Raw genomic sequence first — 24,730 nt, forward strand, 5'->3', positions numbered from 1 at the left:
AAACTCTCCCACCTTCGATTATCCTCAGCCATCTGCTGCTAGATAAAGAACTTCTTAACCAACCGACCACAAACTGTTAGACTTGGTATCCACCTCTCTTCCTCCATTACACTGAGCACTGGCTCCTCTCAAGGCTGTGTACTAAGTCCTCTTCTGTACTCCCTGTACACATACGACTGTACACCAACCCACCAGTCTAACTCCATCAGCAAATTTGCCGATGACACCACTGTCATCGTACTCATCTCAGGAGGGGATGAGTCGGCCTACAGAGATGAGGTCAACAAACTGTCTTCGTGGTGCTCGGTGAACAATCTCACACTGAACACCACGAAAACTAAAGAAATAATCCTGGACTTTGGCAAACACAGCATAGATCTGGCCCCAATCCTCATAAATGTAGTATGTGTAGACAGGGTAAGCTCTCCTAGTCTGCAAACACGTCACGGACAAGCTCTCCTGGTCTACCAACACCACGGCAGTGGTGAAGAAGGCCCAGAAACGAATCCATATCCTGAGGGTACTCAGGAGGAACAACTTGGACAGTAAGCTTCTGGTAACCATCTATAGAGCCACTGTGGAGAGCATCCTGACATACTGCATTACGGTGTGGTGCACTGGAAGCACGGCAGCAGACAGAAAGGCCATGCAGAGAGTGATCAACACCGCCCAGAAGATCATCGGCTGCTCTCTGCCCTCACTGGAAGACATTGCCAACCCTCGTTACCTCAGCAGAGCCAGGAACATTGTCGGGGACCCATACCACCCTGGTCACAACCTGTTCCAGCTGCTGCCCTCTGGCAGACGCTACACGTCTCACAAAGTCCGGACAAATAGGCTTAAGGACAGTTTTTTCCCCCACATCCATTAGGACTCTAAACTTGCCTCAGCACGACACACAATCCCTCTGTGTAATAACTTCGGGGTGAGGTAACATGAAAAGACGTTGAGTGGTGATCTGCCTCCTACTGGCTGACTGAAGGTAAGTGAGGAGACAGTGAGAGGTAAGTGATCCGCTCGGGGGATGATGCGATGTATCCATCACGGCAGAATGCCAACGGGTCTGAAATTATCACTTATTTGGGCCTGTTGCCAGGAAAGCGCACCTTATGGAGAAGCACTACCAATTTCGTAATACGCAGCTGGGTATGATGACAATTAGGCTTTTGTCGAGTCAATGATGATGACAAAGCCTATGTCCGATTATTATTATTATTATATGCGGGGAGGCTGTTTTTAGAGTGAACGTCTGCTGGGTTGATTGCAATAAGTTGTGTCCGCAAGAAATGAAACCAGTCAGTCAAGTGGTCAGGCTTATACAAATTTTTTAATTTAGTACATAACCAAGGTGCACCGAATGATTGGGCGCCCCTCCGTTTTAGAGAAAATTTTAGATTTTTAAGTGCGCCCCAGGTGTGAAAATACGGTAAAATATGGATCAACAATTTACGAAATCAGCTCTCGAACCAATTAATTCAGAGAGTAGAAATACCACTGTGTATATATTATAAAATGTATTGAGCAAAAAAATAGAGGTAAAATGGAAAAAAGAAAATGTAACTTCTGTAGAAACTCAGAAACAAACCTATAATGTTTTTTGGAAAAGATGGAGGTCACCAACCGAATACTATAACAATTCTCAGCATTGCATCCTGTTCTGTAGGGTTCTCCATTTCTTTTGAATGTGAAGAAGAAGCTGAGGATTCATACTGGAATTTTCCATTGCTGCTCCTTCTGTTCCAGTGGAGGAGCCAAGGAGGCTCGATGTGGCTGTCCAGGAACAATGCCGGGTACAAGGCGTTATTCCTCATCTTTTCTCTGTCAACACCATCTACATACTTTTTACAATACAAATGAGTTATAAAACAAAAACAAACAAAATGGTGTTTGGATCCAGTTGAAGTTGGAAATGATAAAAAAAGTTTCAATATAAATGAATAATGTGCACAATAAATTACTAATGTATACATAGTATGGCTGTCCCTTATAGGAATTACCAGAGGGGTGGACTCGAGATGTATGACAGCATCTCTAAACCCTTTAAACATTATCAGTGTCCCAATTTTGTATGAAAGACATGAGAAACACACAAAAACATAAAGAATGATAAGAAAATTGTGTATTAATGTATTCAAATGAATAACAACCATGCAAAAACATTTTCTATTCATGCAGATACATAAATGCAAGGAGCAAGATAACATTAGGCAACAAAAAAAGTACACTAACACATGCACATAAACACGCATCTAAACAACTTCAAATTATGAATTCAAAACAACTTAGCATTAAATAGCTTCTTTTTCAGAAATTATTGACTGTCACTATGTCCTGCAATTTCTTCCTCCTCTATCCAAAGGAGTAACATCTCTCCATCTTGTTGTTCAGTGACTACGTATTTTTTTAAATCACATAGACCATGTCAATGAGTCATCGCTTTTAATGCTTTTTTCTGCTTCATATCGAAGCGATGGTAGGTGAATTATGGGCGTATTGCCTTGTAATATCAGACTTAGATGGATAACAGGGACAACGGGCCAAACGCACTACATTGCCAAACACTCCCAAGGCCCATGTTCAAGCATTCAGATCTTTGAAATGACAGACAAGTGTTAGATTTGTCTTGCTTTTGTAGGTGAGCGTGGCTAAATATCTCAGTGGCGGGCGATTGATTGTTTCACTCAAGTTTTGAACAGCCATAACTCGGCTGTATTTTAATGTGTGTTTTTCTGGATATTAGCTACGGTATTTTGCACGTGTTCCCGGTGACCCAAAAAGTATACTGCTTTGGGTTTGGTAGGTGGGTGTGACCACAAGACCTCAGTAACAACCCCTTCAATTTCTTCCACAGGGTTCTCTGTGCGAACGAGCGATTTTGCTAACCCCTAACCCGACACTCCAACCTGCCTTTCAGTTCAGAGCGGAGGCAGCTGAGGCTGGGGCTCATTAGCACTAAAAAGCACCGAATTGAGGCATAATTGTGGCACGCATTTGAAGTGTCCAAGATCAATGTATCACTTAACGAGCAGCTGTCACAGCTAATTTACGTTAAGAAGATAAAGATTATAAGGTCCTGATGAGAACCTGAGGTTTTTTTTTTAAGCCAGATATGACCGTTCAACAATAATACATACTGTGATCTTTCACCACTTCACGGCTTTGGTACAATACATTTTTTATAATTATGTATAAAAACAAGTTCATAACAATGTCAATATTCATGCTGAAACCTCGCAAGCGGAAGACAAGAGATGAAAAATGGCGGACGTTAGGGGACTGCTTCTTTGGCGCTGAAATGGGTGGCACTCGGCACAGAAGAAGAAGCAAAATTTCACTGTCGAAGAAGAATGACGAGCATAATAACACAAACGGCCGAGAAGGACGCCGTCTTGCCTTTTCATCTTTTCCTCGGATTACATTTCGCATCGCGCGCAGGTGCACAGAAAGACAATGACGCCTGACGCTCATCATGCGTGGATATACTGGTGGCTGGCTTCATGGTAAAGCGAGCCTTAATCTACAAGTTCGAAGCTCCTCATGCTTTAAAAAAAAACAAGAATAAAGCCTTGCTCCCTGTCTACCGGATGAGCAACAGGAAAACGGACTGGATTACGAACGCCCTCACAAAAGTTCAACTGTTGCATCTGGAACGCAAAGCTGTACCTTTCTGAAAGGGGGCTGCCTTTCAAGGTCCTTTCTTTCGTTTTTCTGAGTGCCCGTAACAGGAATTTTATGTTGTTAAGTTGTGTGTTTACGTGCACGTGTAGGTATGTTTATTCCCCCGGATTGATACTCCCTGCCTGTCAGGGCTGACTCTTGCATCTTCCCGGATTGCTCTATCTTCAGATAGGGATGGCGGTGTCCTTCCTCGTCCCGCCCGGTCATTGCTGCCGCGAGAGGGGCATCTGAGTGTGGATGGTTGTCCGTCTCCTCATACCCTACAATTGGCTGTCCACCGATTCAGGGTGTCCCCCGCCTCTGGCCTGAAGTCAGCTGGGATGGGCTCCAGCACCCCCCGTGACCCTTGTGAGGATAAGGGGTTCAGAAAATGAAAGAATGTACTGAATCTGTTTTTTTAAAGAAAATAAGTATATCGGCTTTAGATATTGGCAATCGGCCTTTAAAAATCCCATATCGGTCGAGCTTGATAAGAAAAATTTCTTGAACCAATTCATTTCTTAAGTAAAGGTATCACTGTAGAAGCCCCCTCGTGGAGTAGCGGTTCACTAGCCTGACTTTGTTGTGAGCTCCATTCCCGCTGGTGACGGTATGATGTGAGTGCGTATGGTCGTTTGCCTCTCTGTGTGCCCTACGGCTGACTGGCGACCAGTTCTAATCAAAAGCCTTTATTGTCATCATACACGGCTGCGTATAACGAAATTGGTGGTGCTACTCCACAAAGTGCGTTTTCCCAGTAAAAAAACATGAATAAGTAATATAAAAATATAAAGAGTCACATCCTGGCAAGGTACATTCTAAAATATTGCACAATCTAAGATGTTGCACATTGTTATTGCACTCCCTGAAGTTATTGCACAGAAGGGATTGTGTGTCGTGCTAACGCAAGTTCAGAGTGCTGATGGCTGTGGGAAAAAAACTGTCCTTAAGTCTATTTGTCCGTGCTTTGTGAGACCTGTAGCGTCTGCCAGAGGGCAGCAGCTGGAACAGGTTGTGACCAGGGTGGTATTGGTCCCTGACAATGTTCCCGGCTCTGCTGAGGTAGCGAGAGCTGGCAATGTCATCCAGTGAGGGCAGAGAGCAGCCGATGATCTTCTGGGCGGTGTTGATCACTCTCTGCATGGCCTTTCTGTCTGCTGCCGTGCTTCCAGTGTACCACACCGTAATGCAGTATGTCAGGATGCTCTCCACAGTGGCTCTATAGAAGGTTACCAGAAGCTTAGTGTCCAAGTTGTTCCTCCTGAGTACCCTCAGGATATGGATTCATTTCTGGCCCTTCTTCACCACTGCCGTGGTGTTGGTAGACCAGGTACAGAAGAGAACTCAGTACACAGCCTTGAGGGGAGCCAGTGCTCAGTGTAATGGAGGAAGAGAGTTGGGGACCAAGTCTAACAGTTTGTGGACGGTTGGTTAAGTAGTTCTTAATCCAGCAGCCGATGGAAGCGGATAGTCCAAGGTGGGAGAGTTTGTCAGCCAGAATATCTGGTATTATAGTGTTGAAGGCTGAGCTATAGTCAATGAAAACCATCCTCACGTAGTTCCCATTGTGCTCCAGGATGCTCAGTCCTGTGTGTAGAGCTACGGCGATGGCGTCCTCAGTGGACCTATTTGCTCTATAAGCAAACTGGTGAGGGTCAACTGAGGGAGGGATTGTATCCCTGATATGGCGAGCGACCAACTTTTCAAAGCACTTCATGATCACAGGCGTAAGTGCAACAGGCCTATAATCATTCAGAATGTCAATGGTTGGCTTTATAGGGACAGGGATAATGGTGGCAGATTTCAGGCAGGATGGGATGATAGATTGTTGCAGGGAACAATTGAAAATCTTTGTGAAAACCCCAGTCAGCTGGTCAGCACAGGCTTTGAGCACCTTCCCAGGTACTCCGTCAGGGCCTGCAGCCTTCCTGGTGTTCACAGTCCGCAGTACCTGTTTCACTTTATATTCCTGAAGCTTCAGTGTACTGCTGCAGGGTGGTGGTGGATGTGTTGAGACTGTGTCTGATTTGTCAGTCTCAAAGCGGGTAAAGAAACGGTTCAGTTCCTTTGCTAGTGAGGCATCTGCGTTAACAGACACATTATTGGCATTGTAATTGATAATGTGTCGTATTCCCTGCCACATCTTCTTTGGGTTATTTTCTGTGAAGTGCTCCTCAATTTTCCTTGCATATGCTGCCTTGGCCTTTTTAATGCCGCTCTTCAGGTCTGCTCTTGCAGCGCTGTATTGTACCTTGTCCCCTGACCTGAAGGCGGTCTTATGGCATTTGATGAGGGCCTGTTTCTCACTGGTCATCCAGGATTTTTGTTTAGGAAAAACCCGTATACGTTTATTAACAGTGATAGTGTCCGTGCAGTTTTTGATGTAGGAAAGTACAGTGTCCGTGTAGTCCTGGAGGTTGTGGTGTTCGAAAAGTTCCCAGTTGGTGCGGGAAAAACAGTCCTGCAGCTGAGAAAGGGCGTCCCCGGGCCAAGTTTTTATTATCTTTATTTGTGGCCTTGTTAGCCTCCGGAGTGGAGTGTATGCTGGGGTGAGGGACAGGCAGAGATGGTCTGATCCAGCCAGGTGAGGGAGGGGTGTGGCTCTATAGCAGGGGTCTCAAACTTGCGGCCCGCGGGCCAACTGCGGCCCTCGGGACGATAATTTGCGGCCCCCGTCTTAATATGAAAGATTAATGTTCGTGCGGCCCGAAAAATTGATATGAATGACACTTGTGTTCGGAGCAATGTTCCCTCTAAGCTGCGCGCGTGCGCAATTGCGCACTACTCTCGTCTTCTCTGCGCAGTAGCAATCATATGGCGCGCAGTAAAAAAAAAAATCAAAAATTTTTTTTTTTTAATTTTTTTTTTTTTTTTACCCCTTTCCCCATGATGGCGCCGTTTAAGTGGCAGTCAGTGGCAGTAGCTCTGTCCACTCATGTTTTTCGTGTTTTACAGCATGTTTTACATGAAAAATTAGAGGGAACATTGACATGCACCTGCTTGTGGCAGGTGTGATACTGGTGTGCCCATAGCGAGCAATGATGATGTCGTGACCGGATGATTCGCCTAAAGACGTTTCGCCGACGGCCGTTTGACAGACGGACAGGTCGTACTAGTATTTGTTAGTTTAATGATTAAATACAAATAATAGTGTTAGGTTCATCCAATTGTATGTTTATCCTTAGGTTTTTCCAATTCAGCTTTCAATAAAAAAGGCATCTGTAGTCACATCACATTTAATTCTTGCAAGAAGAGAATACATCCGGCAGCTCGCCCCACCCAAGATTATTCTAAAGAGCGGCATTATGTCCTGCCCATTTAAGGCTTCAAATCAAAACAATTACAAGGTTATCGATTCCATTTGCGTAAGCAAGAAACAAAACAATTCCATAATCAAGCAAACCTAGCGTCAAACTAGCGTCACAAATTAAAACAATATGCTTGATAGCCATCCGCTGACCCAACAACAATTTAAGCGTCCTTCACCGATCTTCATTGCGAACTCGCATCTGGGGCAGGGGTTGACGCGTATCTTCCAGTAATCAGTCCTCGGAGCAAGAACTCAGTGGATTGTTTTATGTCCTTTCGAACTTGTATCTCTCGCTGGACCCAGCTGTCCTGGAGAGCGACCTTGGCGTAAGCGTTTGTCTTCGTTGAAAGCGATCAACACATATAACTATATTGTTTAATATAGTTACACATTTAGGATGAGCATTACTATTCCTAATAAGCAAATATATTGATTAATATAGTAAGCATGTATATTATAAGGATTTATATTCATTGCAAACACATTTATAATAATGATTACCCCAACATTCCCCCCTATATTATAAATTTGCACATGATCCCCTTAATAAAACTTCCTTTCAGCTTTATTCCATTAATTCCAAATGAACATATAGTAACATCCCAGAATTAACCCAACAAATAGTATTTGTATTTAATCATTAAACGCTGTTTTCAGCTGGATTTGACCGAATTTGAGAGCATTTTGAGCCGTTTGGCGAATGGACGTCTATAATGGACGTCTATAGACGTTTTTTTGCCTCCATCGCGATATCATCCAGTATTTGTATTTAATCATTAAATGCTGTTTTAGGATGGATTTGACCCGATTGCTGTCATTTTACGGCTCGGTTCTGCTACATCTGCCTGCCCAAGAGTGCTTATTCCCGGACTGCCATGCCCGCCCAAGAGTGCTTATTCCCGGGCTGCCATTGATGGTAGACGAACATTGATTTTTACTATAATTTGGACAACACCGGCGGCGGGCCAGATTAAAAATCCTAACGGGCCGTATATGGCCCGCGGGCCGAGGTTGAAAAACTTGTACACACACGATCCGGCGGGGCGAGCGCGCAAATCCCGTTTCGGTGAAACCTCCATTCGGCCGAATGAACGTTCGGTGGAACGTCCATTCGGCGACCTGCCCGTCTGTCAAACGTCCGTCGGCGAAACGTCTTTAGGCGAATCATCCGAGTACCGATGATGTCGCTCACACTGGTACTCAGTGCGCTCAGGAAGGTTGTCTTTCTGCTCAGACCAACAAAAAATTAGAGGGAACTTTGGTTCGGAGCTGAATGAACCAATCACGGGGAGGTATACGGCTCTGGAGGGCGGGACATCGGCCGGGCTGTCCAGTGCCTCGCTCACTCACTCATTCATTCCTCCAATCAGCTGGGCGGAGGAAAAGCCGTGAGGCCGATCACTCCTCCGCTGCTCTCAGCATAGAACTGAATGAGGCGCTATGATCCGTGATCCAGCCTGTGTCAGTGTCTGTAGCCATCTCCGCGATTGAAACGGAGAGCGAAAGTGCACATGCGCCACAAACCCGCGCAACTGAATGTGAAAGATCAACCCGAGACTCATTCCAAGTGGAAAAACATATTACAGAGCCCCAGAGATGTCTCTTTCAAAGCCTGCCATGAAGAGAAAGGTCGGTGATGAGCACAGACAGTTTCAAGAAAAGTGGGGAGTGCAATATTTCTTTGTTGAACACAGGGGCACCCCGACGTGTCTCAATTACACTGAAAAAGTTGCGGTGCACAAGGAATACAATTTGAAACGTAATTGTACTACGAGACATGCTGAGGAGTACGAAACAAACCAGGGAGATCAGAGAGCCAACCAGGTTGCCAGTCTTAAAACACGTCTTCTGAGGCAACAGGATTTCTTCAAGAAGGCTACCAAAGACAGTAATGCAGCAGTCAAAGCTAGCTACGCCGTTTGTGAGTTGATTGATCCTGTGCTAAGTGATCCCAAATGGCTCATGGACTTGGCTTTTCTTGTTGATATCACACATGAGCTTAATGTACTGAACAAGAAGCTACAAGGCCAGGGGCAACTTGTCAGTACTGCCTATGACAACGTGAGAGCATTCTGCACTAAACTTGTGTTATGGAAAGCCCAGCTCTCTCAGACAAACCTTTGCCATTTCCCAGCATGCAAGGCTCTCGTGGATGCAGGCACACCATTCAGTGGTGAGAAGTATGTTGAGGCCATTTCGAAGCTACAGGAGGAATTTGATCACAGATTTGCAGACTTCAAGACACACAAAGCCACATTTCAAATTTTTGCGGACCCCTTCTCCTTTGATGTGCAAGATGCCCCTCCTGAGCTTCAAATGGAGCTCATTGACCTGCAGTGCAACTCTGCACTCAAAGCCAAGTTCAGGGAGGTGAGTGGAGAAGCAGACAAGCTTGGGCAATTTTTGAGAGAGTTGACCCCCAGCTTCCCTGAACTTTCCCGAAGGTTCAAGCGGACCATGTGCCTTTTTGGGAGCACATACTTGTGTGAGAAGCTCTTCTCCACCTTGAACTTCAATAAGTCCAAGTACAGGTCCAGACTTACTGATGAGCATCTTCAAGCTCTACTGAGGGTCTCCACTGCTTCCTCCCTCAAGCCAAATGTGACTATGTGAGAAGAAGCGCTGCCAGGTCTCTAGCAGCAAGGAGTAGGCAAGAGAAGCCGTGTTCAGAATATTTCATGTTCAATGTTCCATTCAAGTTCAGAAAGTTAAAGGTTAAAGAGCTGTTAATACAGACATTTGAAACGGAATAAAAATAATTCATTTTCTCTACTTAGCCAGCCAGTGTATATCTACTGTATGCTCATTAGTATTATTTGGTTTTGTATTACTGATTGATTTATTTTTTATTCATCTTTAAGTTAATTTATTTAATTCATTATTTTTTGTCAAAAAATAAAGATATTTGATAACGTTGGAATGTTTTATCAGTGCTTTTCTTGTGGAAATCCTGATGCGGCCCAGTCTCACCCAGACTCGGCCTCTAGCGGCCCCCAGGTAAATTGAGTTCGAGACCCCTGCTCTATAGGCATGTTTGATGTTAGAATAGACATGGTCTAGTTTTATCTCCTCTGGTGTGACACTTCACGTACTGGATAAACTTAGGCAGAACAGTCTTTAAACATGCTTTGTTGAAGTCACCGGCGACCACAAAGACTCCATCGGGGTGGTCAAGCTGCTGTTTGTTTACAGTCGCTAGCAGGAGGCTAATGTGGCTTTATAAGCATGTTTGATATTAGAATAAACATGGTCTAGAGTTTTGTCTCCTCTGGTGACACTTCACATACTGGATAAACTTAGGCAGAACAGTCTTTAAACACGTTTTGTTGAAGTCACCAGTGACAATAAAAACTCCATCGGGGTGGTCAAGCTGCTGTTTGTTTACAGCCGTTAGCAGGAGGTTAAATGTCGTGCTGACGTTAGCATACGGTGGAATATAGATAGCCATTACAATGATAACTGTTAGCTCCCTAGGTAGATAGAAGGGCCTGCACCGTACCGCCAATAGCTCTAAATCCGGGGAGCAGTGTGTGTTAATGATCCTACTGTTGCAACACCATTCATTGTGTATAAACACGCAAAGTCCCCCTCCTTTGCTTTTGCCTGTTAATTCTTCTGAACGATCGTTTCGAAATAGCGTCTGGTTAGCTAGCGATACCTCGGCGTCGGGGATTTGCGGGTGTAGCCACGTTTCCGTGATGAGAATAATGTTGCAGTTCCTGACAAAGCTGTTGGTAGCAATCTGAAGTTCCAACTTATCCATTTTGTGGTTGATGGATCTGGCGTTGGTCAAAAAGATACTAGGAAGCGGTGCTCGGTGTGGTTGTTGTCTTAGCTTAGCAGCAAGGCCCGCCCGGCATCCGCGCTTTTGCTTTCTCTCTCTTCTCCGCCTTCGACGTACTCTGAGTGCGTTGACTATCCACGGAGATCCCGGAGGTCTCGAGATGTCCTCGGGGATATCGTAGGTCCGTTGGTAGTCTGTTGTGATGGATATATCACATCTCCTTCCGAGAGTAATTAAATCCTGGCGACTGTACAAAATAATGAGAATAATGTTGCAGTTCCTCAGAAAGCTGTTGGTAGCAAGCTGAAGTTCCAAATCGTCCATTTTTTGGGTGATGGATCTAGCGTTGGTCAAGAAGATCCTCGGAAGCGGTGCTCTGTTCGGTTGTTTCCTTAGCTTAGCAGCTAGGCCCGCCCGGCATCTGCGCTTTTGCTTTCTTTCCCTTCGCCGCCTCCGTCGTACTCTAAGTGGGCTGACTATCCACGGAAATCCCGGTGGTCTCGAGATGTCCTCGGGGATATTGTAGGTTCGATGGTAATCTGTTGTGATGGATATATTGCATCTCCTCCCGAGAGTAATTAAATCCTGGCGACTGTAGAAAAGGTTTGCCTCGCAGATGCTCGTAAATAATGATAAGATTGAGAAAACAAAACACCAAACTGGAGAGCAAAGAGCCACTGCACCCGGCACGCCGCCATCTTGGAGTTTAGGGTATAGTCTGCCTTTCGCCCGAAGTCAGCTGTGTTAGGCACCAGCAACCCCCGCAACCCTTTGGAGGATATGGGGTATGGAAGATGAATGCAAAAGGTACCATTGTACTTATATGACATGCATGCTGAAGACAATTTATTTCAAAATTTTGGAAAAAATACCCCGTTTCTGATCGATTATTAATCGACATATTAAATATGCCTCTTGTTTGGAATAGAATCTTATATGAGTTGGCTCAGGTTAGAATATTTAGATTGCGGTGTTTACATGAAGCATTTTCATTCCCATAAGGTTTTTAATCGCCAAATAGTGTCTCTATAAATGTAGCCAATGTTTTAGCTTCAACAGAGTAATCATAGACCTGATGATTTGATGTTTGTGTGTCCAGGAGGATTTCAAGGGTGTGGACACAGCCACAAGGGTCATCCTGGAAAGCCACACTGGTCATGTTGTGGCAGTACCACGGAGAAGTCTGAGTGTTTACCTGCCAATGTGATGAAAGCCATCTCTGCGGGTAAACACTTACGCACCGTTGAGCTTTGAGGTTGGATCATGTGGTCGATGATTGGCGGCCCTAAAACAGGAAAGATGTCTGCCCGATTGAGTTGCCAGTAAGTCATCTCAATGTGCTGTGAAACATTCTCTGGCTTTTACTTTAATTGCCTTTATTCTACTATCTTATTCTTAAAATAATGCAGCAAACAGACATTTTCTGCAAATTTCAATAAAACATTACAATTACTCTAAGAAGAAGAGTAATGGCAGGTTAATATGTACGTTTTATTAAATTCCTATGAATTTGTCATATGCTGACTGAAGGCATATTATAGAGGTCCAGCAATCCACTAAAACAGGGGTGGGTAAACCGGTCCTCGAGTGCCGCTGTGGGTGCAGGTTTTTGTTCCAACCGATCTAGCACAGACACTTTAACCAATGAGATTTCTGCCGAAAACAAGAAGCAACTGACTGCAATCCACTGATTGCACTTGTCAGACACCAGATTGGTGAAAAGATGTCCTCTTCACGGGTTTGAATGAAAACCCGCACCTACCTTTGTGGAATAGTTTTCCCACCCCTGCACTAGAAGGAAAACTTTAATTTAAACTATTTTATTTATTATTTCAAAAGGTCATCAGAGGATGCTTTGTTAAAGTTCAAATGTAAAAAACAGTAAATACCACTTTAATGTTGAATGATTTGTGTTTTATCCAAGATAATGGCACACTTTGGGACCTTTTCATTTTTATTCTGTATAGGGAATAATCTGTAAGTCTCAAAAATGAATAACTACATTGAAAAAAACATGGGCTGTCATTTTCTTTGGACTAAAAAAAACTATATATTGCTACTACTATATTACTATAATACTATCATTACAATAGTCTCCTTCTATTTGGGCATTTACCATATTTACTTGCATATAAGCCACCCGCGCGTATAAGCCGCACCCTGAAAGTTTGGAATGATAACTCGAATTCCCCACAATATGCAACCTTGTTCCACAGACAGTTCATTTTTCCGGGAAAAGTATGGTTTCAGTCTCTCGTCCTTGTTATGACTTGGCCATCCAGACCGAGTCAGCTCCAGTACTTTGCATAGGACTGGGTCCTTGAGAGTGCTCTGTGCGATCTCTGTAGCCTGCACGGGAAGCTCATCCACGACTGAGAAATAGAAGATGCTGTTTTCCTCCGCTGTATTATCCTTTTCCTTCCTCAGCAGTCTAGATAACGCGGTACTCGGTCGTTTGGTCGCCGGTCTTTTGGTCGCCCGGAAGGTTATTGATAATTACCATTTAAATCGTTGCTCAAATTCCCAAAATACAAACTGCAAATTATTATTATTTAATCATACTTAATGCCCTATTAATTATTAGGCTAAAGAAAAGCTCCAAATTTCCCATACTTTTATTGTGTTTTGTTGGAGAACTTGTTAAGACCCTGACTGACGTCCCTTCCTAAGGGGACAACTCATGTCCATACAAACTCTTATACACTCACACATCCGCTCAGTGAAACTGCTCAGGGCCATTGTTGGCTTTTATTGATGCGTAGACCGTGTTGTTTTACCTTGTTTTGTCGCCAGCCTTTTGGTCGCCCGTTGTTTGGGTCCGGGCGACCAAAAGACCGCGACCAAAAGTCCGGCGGCCAAAAGACGGCGGCCAAAAGACGGCGGCCAAAAGACGGCGGCCAAAAGACGGCGATCAAAAGACGGCGACCAAAAGACGGCGACCAAAAGACCGGCGACCAAAAGACCGGCGACCAAACGACCGCACACGAGATAACGCATCTGCGTTGGCATTTTCTGCTGACGTTCTGTACTCTATACTGTAGTCATAAGCCATCAGTCTCAGCGCCCAGTGCTGCATTCGCAGGGCAGCTAAAGTGGGGATTTCAGACTTGGGTGCCAAAATGGCAAGAAAGGGCTTGTGGTCAGTTATTAAACTGAACTTGCGGCCATATAAATATTTATGAAATTTGGTCACGCCAAAAATTATGGCCAAACTCTCTTTCTCTATCTGACTGTATTTACTTTCTGCCTCTGTCAATGTACGCGACGCAAATGCGATCGGTTTCTCATCCCCATTTTCCATTATGTAAGACATGACCACCCCTATCCCATAAGGGGATGCATCTGAAGCTAATCTCGGGGGTTTCTTAGTGTCATAGTGAACATCTACTGAGTTTTTAACTAACTATTCTTTTGCATCTTTGAATGCTGCTGCACATTCAGGAGTCCATTTCACTCAACTTCCTTCTTTAGCAGTTGATGTAGCGGCTGCAGCACCGTCGACAGGTCTTTCATGAACCGACCATAATAGTTTAAAAGTCCTAGGAAAGACTGTAACTCTGTGACGTTTGTAGGCTGGGGTACATTAACGATGGCTGCAACTTTTATCTCAGTGGGATGCAGTCCCTCCTTATCTATCAGATACCCGAGGTATTCTACTTTCTCCTGCATGAAGTCACATTTTGCTCTTTTCACTCTCACCCCGTAGCTCTCTAGGCGGCTCAGTGCCTCCTCCAGATTCCTCAGGTGCTGCTCAGCTCTTGTTTTCCCTGTGACCAATATGTCGTCCAAAAAACAGGTCACGTGCTCCAAGCCTTGGAGGATCTGGTCCATCACATTCTGAATCATAGAAGGAGCACTGGACAGCTTTTTCTAGGCGATTTAACTCGTTCTCAACTGCATTCTTTAATGCATAAGGCACAATAGTGCCTAGCTCCTCAGAAAACACTGCTTTGTGTCTCTGCAACACTGCCTCCACATCAGCGTTGTTACAGCCCCTTGCTGGTATAAAAGAGAAGATGCTTGCCCAGTCTAGTTTGAAGTTTGTGAACCAATTACGGCCAAGGAGGGCTGGTCTGTCACCTTTTACGATCACTAGTGGTAGATCACCACTCTGGTTTCCATATTTTACCTTAACAGTCTCTTGTCCCATCAAGGGAATGTTCTCCCTGGAAAAGGTTGACAGCTGCACTTTACTTACTTTCAAAGGCAGATGAGAGAGATGCTTCTTATACACTATTTTAGAAACAAGTGTTACAGCAGCTCCTGTGTCGAGTTGCATCTCTAATTTGACCTGTACTGTCATTTCCTTCTTCCAATTTCCGATAGTATGTGTGGGATACATGGCATTCAAGTGATATGACCCAAACGGTTCATTATCAACATTTCCTGTTGTCTCATTTTTATTTTCAGTTATAAACTGTGTCCTTGCCTATTTTTAGTTTTACACATCCTTGCTATGTGTCCTAGTTTTGAACACTTGTGGCATGTCTCTGTTTTATACCGGCATACTCGAGCTTTGTGGTTGCTACCGCCACATCGGTAACAGGGTTGGTGATTTTCTGCTCTCTGTGGTCTGTAATTTTCACTTGTGGTTTTACTTTTCCATTGGCTGGTGGCTGGTTGGTATTTCCACGCACTTTCGCTTGTTTTCTTCTTGTCAATCCTATTCACTATGGCTTGTCCTTTCATTTTGCTGGCAAACTCTAACGTATTCTATGATGCCATTTCCATGGATAACGACAGTTCGCATGTTTTTTAAAAGTCAGATCTTGCTCCGTGTATAACCTTCTCTGAATAGCCTCCACTCTCAATCCACAAACGAATCTGTCTCTCAGTGCTTCATCTAAACGGGGACCAAATTCACAGTGGGTAGATAGCTGCTTTGACGCCACAACATAATCTGACACAGACTTTTTTTCTTTCTGATTCCTTTTTTGAAATTTGAATCGCTCTGCGATCACCAGCGGTTTCAGTTATTAATGTGATGATAATTTTGCGCATAGCACATCATACGAGAGGCTACTTGGCTTATCTGGTATGCAGAGGTTTTTTAACAGACCGTAGGCTTCTGCACCTATTACAGACAGGAAAACGTTGGCTCGTTTACCTTTCTCCACTTCGTTTACGATCATCCATTGCTCAAACCTCTCCAAGTAGAACTCAAAGTCTTCTTGACCTTCCCTGTATTCGCCGAGATTTCCGATAAACCTGGGCATGATGCACCGCCGACGTTAACTTAGCAACTCTTGCTAATGCTAGTTTGCAAAGTCCCGTTACCTCCGTGTAACGCCTTAATTTCCACGTACTGAAACTGGGAATCCCTACCGGCTTGAAAGGGATCCCATCCTCGTCGCCACTGTGATAGCTTTGCACTTTTATATAACTGTTAATATATCCATAACAGCACCAGACGACGGAGCCAACTTGCACACGTGTGTGCTTCTTTATTTCAACACTTAGACAACCTCACAAACATGTCAACATCCGGGTCACACTGTATTACACAATGGCCACTAGGTGGCGGTGGTTAAACACTCCTGTATAACCTGATGCAACTAACAGTTATAGTATCAATATACTACAGTTAGTCAGTGTGAATGGCGTATATACTACTTCTCGTTGACAAGTGGTCGTGCGTTATCCTATTGTGAGGACATTTGTGTGCATCATTTTGGGAATATTTTGAAGGGAGCACAAAATCAAACAACCCTCGATATTGTCCGTCTCTCTCCTCCCTGCGAAATCCGTATAATTTTAGTACTATTAAACACGTTTTAGTAATATTAAACCAGTGGTGGTCGGTGCATTTTCTCGTAGAGCCTTCAACGTATCAATCCAACCCTCAAAAACTATTTTATGGCTATAAAACCTCTACTGCAGCTAGAACTGCGACACATAAAAAATAATCAATAAATCAATGCACAAAAATGGGGTAAAATCCACTTCCTAGCAGCAGTTCATGATTAAATACAAATACTGGAGCTTTTCAGACATTAAAACCAGGCCAGGGGGGCGATTTTCCCGGGAAAAGACAGCGATGAACGTCAATGGCGTACAGGCAAACATTGCCCGAAAATAGGGTAAAATCCAGCCGAAAACAGCATTTATCGATTAAATACAAATATTGGAGCTTTTTAGACATCAGAACCGGGCCCGGAGTATCATTTCCCCGGTAAAAAGACAGCGATGAACGTCGATACGTCCATAAGTGAAATGACAAAAAATGCACTAAAATTAGGTAAAATCCACTTCCTAGCAGCATTTATTGACTGAATACAAATACTGGAGCTTTTCAGACATTACAACCAGGCCAGGGGGGTGATTTCCTCGGGAAAAGACAGCGATGGACGTCAATGACGAAACAGCAAAAATTAAACTGGGGTAAAATCCACATCCTAGCAGCATTTAGTGATTAAATACAACACTGGAGCTTAAATACAAACACTGGAGCTTTTCAGATATGAGAACCGGGCCCACAATTGAAATATTCTTTAGGAATATAGCCATATTATACTCACCAAAAAATATTTTTAATTGTACACAATATCCATCCTCCTCCTTTCTTTATTCCTTCTTTTCTATCGCCATCGAAGCTAATGATGAAAGTCGAGCCTGTCCTGTCATATTTCCGGCATAGTCCGTCTTGAAAATGGCTTTAAATAAACACAACAATATATTTGCTTGTGCAGCTAAGTTAGCGCAATGAAAGTGGCGCACACACCATTTTCCCGGTTGTAACAGGCTTGCTAGCTTTGGAGTTGACTGCCTTTCTTAACGATGTCCATTTTTTTCTGGAAAAGTCCGTCTGGAAAATAGCTTTGTGAGCAAATCTGCAAACAAATCTGTCGGCCATTGTGGGTGGAGTTTGCGATCTCTGGCTACCTCACTATGGCTTTGGCCTGCCTGCTAGCCAATCATAGTTGGTGAAAGCAATGACGTATCCCAGCCAGCAAAATGCTCACGCCTATGAAAAATCATTGTGGGGTTGCCAACTCGAAATCTGATTGGTTAAAAGCAACAGTCTTGTTTAATGCAGCAGACCCCGCAGAACTGATTGTGAAGGCTTTGAGGCAGATCTGATCTGACAACAAATAATGGCTGAAATGTGATTGGTTAAATGCTTCAATATGAAAACACACATCTGGAAGCAGTGCAACCTGGGGGAAAAGCAATGAAAGGAAGCTAACAGACCATTTGGAATAATAAGTATTGATGGACAAAATATAATATGATTCAGATATTTCTTAGGCCAGCAGAGAAGGCCTTGAAGGCCCTGACGGCCCGCCACTGTATTAAACCACTAGTTATTTGTTTCTTTGTTAATCGATGGCGAATTAGAACAAATAAAAATGTTTTTCCAATCCAATATCCTGTTTCGGGTGTTTTTTCAGAGGGCTGGAACGAATTAATTTGTTTTTAGTTCATTTCTATGGGAAACGTTCGTTTGAGTTACGAGAAAATCGACATAAGAGCTCAGTCTCGGAACGCATTAAGCTCGTATCTCGAGGTACCACTGTATTATTAACAACATTCATTAACACATTCCTTAGCCAGGGGGATATTGTGGGTTGGGCAGCCCAGCGGGAGGCGATATTCTGACTGGAAAAAATCCCGAAAATAGCTAGACTAATTTGATCTGCTAAATGTGACTTCCAGCACGGAAGAAGGGGATTAAAAATACTTTCTAACATAGTACAAACCCAAAACACGTATCACCATTGCATCCAAAAGCTTACATTCACAAACCGCTGGACCATAATTCATCATTAATTGTTGTTTGAAGATCCCATAGGTTTCTAATTTTTAACAAAGCAAGGGCAACTCTGTCAAAATAAAACCCTATATGCGAGCGTTGGACCTCTCTTCTGTATGACCCAAAGTCCAAATGCCATTCAAAATTGTAGTTGTGAGGAAATGTATGTATGAAAATTTAACAGAATCTGACGGTTTCATTATTTGTAAGGCATTTGTCCAATAAATGCTGCTGTTGTGAAAATCTACTACATATTGTAAATGCTGTTATAAGAATGTGATTTTACAACCCAATATGTACACTGTAATAAACAAATTCATGCTATATCTTACTACATTGGCAGATTTCTTTTAAATTACTGTTTTGATATTTTTTCCTCTCTTGCTTCAGTCATCCCAGGATTTGAAATTCTACAAGAACTCCCCCATCCCCATCCCATTTTCTGAACCGCTTTATCCTCACTAGGGTCGCAGGGGTTGCTGGAGCCTATCCCAGCTGACTCCGGGCCAGAGGCGGGGGACACCCTGAATCTGTGGCCATCCGATTGCAGGGCACAAGGAGACGGACAACCATGCACACTCACACTCATACACCCATACCTAGGGGCAATTTAGAGTGTCCAATCGGCCTACCATGCATGGCCCGGGGAGAACATGCAAACTCCACACAGACCCCAGAACTGTGAGGCCGACGCGCTAACAATTTGCCCCACCGGGCCGCCTCTACAAGAACTGTTTGACAAAATGTTTGCAAATTGTATACGATGTACTCCCTTCAAAATTAATCATGCATTAATTTGTTACTATATACCGGTAGGTGGCAGAGGCGGTTATTTTGTTCTATGTGCTCGAACAGAGCTGATTCTCATGTTTTTTCATATTAATGGTTTAAATGTAGGGCGGACCAGTGGCACGAGTGGTTTGCGCGTCGGCTTTGCAGCTCTGGGGTCCTGGGTTCAAATCAAGGCCACGTCCACCTGTGTGGAGTTTGCATGTTCTCCCCGGCCCTGCGTGGGTTTCCTCCGGGCACCTCGGTTTCCTCCCACATTCCAAAAACATGCAGACACGTGCACACACTCTAAATTGCCCCTAGGTATGGGTGAGTGTGCATGGTTGTCCGTCTCCTTGTGCCCCACGATCGGCTGGCCACCGATTCAGGGTGTCTTGCGCCTCTGGCCCGGAGTCAGTTGGGATAGGCTCCAGCAGCCCCCACGACCCTAATGAGGATAAAGCGGTTCAGAAAATGAGATGAGAGATGAGGTTTATTTGAATAAATATATATCTACTATAATAATAGTAGCTATATATCCATTTGGGAAGGGGGTTTGCATCTGGGGTGCTGGAGCCCATCCCAGCAAACTCCGGGCACCAGGCAGGGGACACCCTGAATCGGTCGCAAGCCATTTGCCCTGCTGCCTAGTATATTAATATCATTCATTTTCTGATCCACTTATCCTCACAAGGGTAAAGGGGGGTGCTGGAGCATATCACAGCTGACTTCAGGTACGGAGTAGGGGACACCCTGAGAGAATAGACAAGTCACCTAGGAGGTCATGAAATCGGTAAGGAGGGGTACGACCTGCGGGTGGGTTGGCGAGGGCATCCTTTTTGATGGATGGCAGATGTTCATTGCTTTGATGATGACATTAATGATGTTAAATAAATAGGTATTGATGTATACCCCTTGCCGCCTGGAAATCGGTAAGGTTCCCATTTATCCTAATCGCAGAACAATGATGATCAACGAGAAATGCGTCAGCATGACTCATACACGTCCAAGAGCCATCACAGATGCCACGGGAAAAAATCGAAACTACCCACGCTGTTTACAATCCCCGGCTACGGAGACATTGGAGGAAGATAGGCCTTTAACAAATTTGAGCTCGTGGGTCTTCAGATTCAACTATCTGATGAGCGAGCTATGTCTTTACGCGAAAAATAAGGACGATAATATAGCTATGGTAAATTCAAACGATTGGGGTGTATTACACAAGCTTATACCAGGTGTACTGTTTCAAAGCCGTACCTTATCCAAAGTTTGGGAAGATCTCGCATTCGTCTGGCCTTTGAGTAGCTCCAACAACAATCGAAGTTTTCGCAGAGTTAAAATAAAACAAAAAGAGCCTCTGGAGAAGGATTCTAACGACATTGTTTTTAAAGATGAGTTGGATTTTCTGTTAGAATCATTTAACAACGATTGCGGAGTTTTTACCACAGTCCTTCACATACCGTTGGTGAAGTGGAATGCTAAGAAGGCCGATTTCTCAGAGAGAATCTCCCCCCTCTTTTACAACAACTATGGCAAAATGCGGTGGGCATGAAAAGTGCGTTGACGTTTAAGTAACCATGCCTGCATAGGAGAGAAGGGGCGGATTGCGACAGATCTCAGAACTCCGCCTCATCACATTAGCCATATTAACAAGGAGTAACAGCCACAGAACGGAAGCTACTCCCCTATGTCTTTTCTTTTTCGGCGGTTGAGAAAAAGGCATTTTGGATTGAATACTCCGACCATCCGATCCTCTTTCGACGGCAAGGTTAGAGAAGAAGAGGACGAGCTGATTGGTACACAGATAATCGATCCGCCTTCAGTTACCAGAGCAAGCCTTGCGAAGTATACCGACGCGGACAACACCGACCCAGACGAGAGACACTAATCTCTATCAGTCAGGAGAAGTCGGACCTGGATAGTCCTCCTTTGACGCCGTCAACCCTCGTCTTGGACGCCCCACCGCCACCTGTGCGTATACTGAGGAAAAGCTGGGCCAGTCTGCCGCCGCCAAATGCCGGAGCTTCGCCATCAAAGGCGCTGGCCAAGGACACGTTAATCTCTATCAGTCAGGAGAGGTCGGTGCTGCCATTCGACACCGACACAGACACCAACAACGAGGATAGTCCTCCTTCGACGCCGTCATCCCTCTTCTTCGACGCCCCGCCGCCTATGCATATACTGAGGAAAAGATCCATCTGAGTCCCCGATAGAGGACAATATACCTGTGTCACAAGAGGTGGTCAGCGACACCCCCACAACCTCTCAACCCACCGCAAAAGACTCAAGACCCCACAGATTTATATGATAGAGATTAAAACTGTTATTATTTTCACGACTAAGGCGAGAGGTTGGTTATTGATTAACGAGTACGATTATATCAAGAAAACAATCTTCTACCTTCTCAGTAAAGTGTTGTCAAACTTCATTAAAGAAGACTGTTATAGCTGCGAGGTCAATCACCCAAGCCAGATACAACACGCATGCCTCTATATAAACGAGGAGTATTACTTGAGCAATCACTATCAGTTTGTGATCAACAAACTGTACAAGTGCAACTTTCTCCAGAGCATCCACTATATGCTTGGATTGCTTGAGTACAAGGTTGATCCTAAAAAGTGGCCAAGATTATCCTCCTGGAGTTGGAGCAAGAGAAGAATATTTTCGACAAACTCCGACTGGCGAGCGCTAGAGGACTTAGCGTTTAAAAACAGGCAAGCTGTTTTAGCTGTATATGTTGGAGGAATACTACTTCAAAAACTGAGAATGGGGAATCATTGCAGTGCTAGAGAGCAGTGCTCAGCACATGAACAAACATCTAAATATAGGCAACATAAAGAATTCAGACAACATTAAAATTATTAATCAACAACAAACATTAACGTTTTATGATTTCTTTGTAATTTAATTTTTCACCCATTTTATTAGTCGTTCTGGTTCTTCTGTTTGGATTTAAGTTGCCCTCCTGCAGTGCTGGTTGACGGACGTTTGGGGGGAAAAAACTATCCAAAGACGATTTAATTTGATGACTTCAAACATTTTTTTCATAATGCAACAGAAAAATGTCGTCAAAGTGGGAGATCACACGACTCGTGAACACTTTCTGGATGTGTTTTTTTCTACGAAGACAGAAAGTTTGTGAAATTTCTCCAGCATTTTTTTATTTTTGCTGCTGGAATGCTCGTCCGCCTTCTTGTCGAGTGTTTCATTAACTCTAGAGAGTTGATTTTATGCCCCTCGACCAACTTGTCATTGTCCTCCTCTCTGACCGCTTCTTTTCATTCGCAATGTTAATTTTCTTGGGAGGCATGATGATAAAAACAGAAGCAGCCGCTTTATCCACACTTGGAAAAACTCAACAAAAAACACAGTCAGAACTCCATGACGACGAACGGCAGTCAAAAGTACATGACAGAATCTTAGTGGTTGTTGTGAGACAGCCAATGAGAGCCCAGTAGAGTGTAGCGAGGTTCTAAAGTGAGAATCAATGTATCCGCGACAATATTTTCAGAATAAAATAACATAAGGAAATGCATTTACTTTTTTTTGAGGATTTCATAACTTGGATCTTTTTCATATGTCGAGGCACTCATTTGCATATAAAAAGCTTTCGTAACCTGAAAATTTCATAACTTGGATCTTTTTCGTATCTCGAGAAAATCGTTTGCATATAAAAAGCTTTTGTAACCGGAAATTTTCGTAAGTAGGGGTATGACTGTATAATAATAATAATCGGACATAGGCCCCTGTTGTAGTTATCACAACACAAAAAGCCTACTTGTCATCACACGCAGAAACTGCGTGTGACGAAATTGATGAATTGATGACTTGGTTTTAATGTATTTTGTTAAAACGGTCTTTAATGATATGAAATTTTCTGAACCGCTTTATCTTCACTAGAGTCGTGGGGGGTGCTGGAGCCTTTCTCAGCTGACTTCGGGCCAGAGGCGGGGAACACCCTGAATCGGTGGCCAGCCGATCGCAGGGCATGAGGAGACGGACAACCATTCACGCCACACTCATACCTAGGGGCAACTTAGTGTCCAATCAGCCATGCATGTTTTTCGGAATGTGGGATGAAACCAGAGTACCCGGAGAAAACCCACACAGCCTGGGGAGAACATGCAAACTCCACACAGGTGGACCAACCTGCATTTGAACCCAGGACCCCAGAGCTGTGAGGCTGACGCGCTAACCACTCAAGCCGACGGGCGACCACGGTCTTTGATGTTTTGGTTTTAATGTATTTAGTTGAAATGGTCATTAATGTTTTAGTTTAATGTAATTAGTTAAATGGTCTTTAATGCTTTGTCACACCATCCCTTTTCCGATCAGGCTGAATGCTTTCAACTGGTCCCAGCGTCTTCTATCAATCTTAGCAGGAAGGCTTCATACGATCGGTCCACTACTCAGGCCCACTGGAGAGCCCACTCAGCGATTTCCGCCCTCGTTTGTAGCACGGCGCATCGTAACCGGAACCCCCACCCCTTTTTCCAGCCTTCAACAAACGCACAATCTTTTTTTCTGGGTACCATGAGCGCCCTCGGTACATCACTTGCGTTACGCGAACGGCCTGGGACTCGGACAGCACGTCAAACGTTCCCAGAGAAAATGAAAGCAATGGTGATGCAGCACGGCAGCGACTAAAGACCGCCTCCGCCGGCTGCTCACTAGACAGACAAGCTAGCATCTTGGTAATCGCAGCTAACGGAACCAGCCCATCTGTCTGTGTCACCGCCCTCGAACTCATTGAGCCATCATGTTAGCACGCCAAATGTGCATTTAAGATTACTACTTTTCTCGTCTGTCGATGAATATCAACGGGTAAGTTAGACATTTTTGAATAAACGAGCTTTAGCCAGCTATTAACGAGTAGCAAGGGGGCTAGCAGTCGGCTAATAACCTCAGTCTGAATAAGGAATGAGTCGTGAGGAATTGTCATACTACAGAACACAACACTGCTCTGCTTCCCCTCTGCCCCGAAAAATATCATTTCACCAAACACTGTGATACTACGTAATTCTGATTGAATTCTCCGTTTACGATGTTGTTTATAAAGTAGCCACCCATGCATCCAGGAATCTGAAACCCATTCGTGCTTTGCATGCAGGGTCATGATATGTACTTGTTTAAAATTCTAACAGCAATTATGCGTTATGCCAAAATCTGTTCACTTTTCCACCTGCCGCAAGCATTTGCTTCTCTCAAGGTAATTGTCTAGTGGTTGAAATGTCGTATCTGGTGACAATGCAGGAAAAAGGGTATCGGAATTCCTTAGGAGATGCAAAACTAAGATACAAATTTCTATTGAGATGAAGGCTTTGTGGTGGCTACTCCAAGACATTGATTTTCTTTTCCTCAAGACACTTTGAAACCATTTGGGCAGTCTGCTTAGGGTGACAGTCCAATCAGAAGGTCCATTTGCACCCAAGTTGTAGCTTTCTGGCTGATGTCTTGA

The 24,730-nt window shown here is 44.1% G+C and overlaps 2 protein-coding genes across 6 annotated transcripts in view; both read left to right on the forward strand.

Moving 5' to 3' along the window:
• The window catches only part of trim45 (tripartite motif containing 45), a 38,736-nt gene extending 18,671 nt beyond the window's left edge, over positions 1 to 20,065 (forward strand). The window contains exons 7-9 of one of the 3 annotated variants that reach the window (XR_013304632.1): positions 1,664 to 1,790; positions 11,851 to 12,073; positions 19,967 to 20,065. Coding sequence is in view for 2 of the 3 variants with exons in the window: in XM_077617297.1 (XP_077473423.1) it covers positions 1,664 to 1,790; positions 11,851 to 12,005 (282 nt within the window). In the remaining variant the exon portion in view is untranslated. Of the gene's footprint in view, positions 1 to 1,663; positions 1,791 to 11,850; positions 18,836 to 19,966 lie in introns of those variants that run through there. The other 2 variants (XM_077617297.1, XM_077617299.1) reach the window with 2 other exon arrangements.
• The window catches only part of man1a2 (mannosidase, alpha, class 1A, member 2), a 63,161-nt gene continuing 58,410 nt past the window's right edge, over positions 19,980 to 24,730 (forward strand). The window contains exon 1 of one of the 3 annotated variants that reach the window (XM_077617294.1): positions 19,980 to 20,065. The gene's annotated coding sequence lies outside the window, so the exon portion shown is untranslated. Of the gene's footprint in view, positions 20,066 to 23,528; positions 24,097 to 24,342; positions 24,482 to 24,730 lie in introns of those variants that run through there. The other 2 variants (XM_077617293.1, XM_077617295.1) reach the window with 2 other exon arrangements.

Source organism: Stigmatopora argus, chromosome 13 (assembly GCF_051989625.1).
Source record: "Stigmatopora argus isolate UIUO_Sarg chromosome 13, RoL_Sarg_1.0, whole genome shotgun sequence".
Classification (NCBI taxonomy): Eukaryota; Metazoa; Chordata; class Actinopteri; order Syngnathiformes; family Syngnathidae; genus Stigmatopora; species Stigmatopora argus.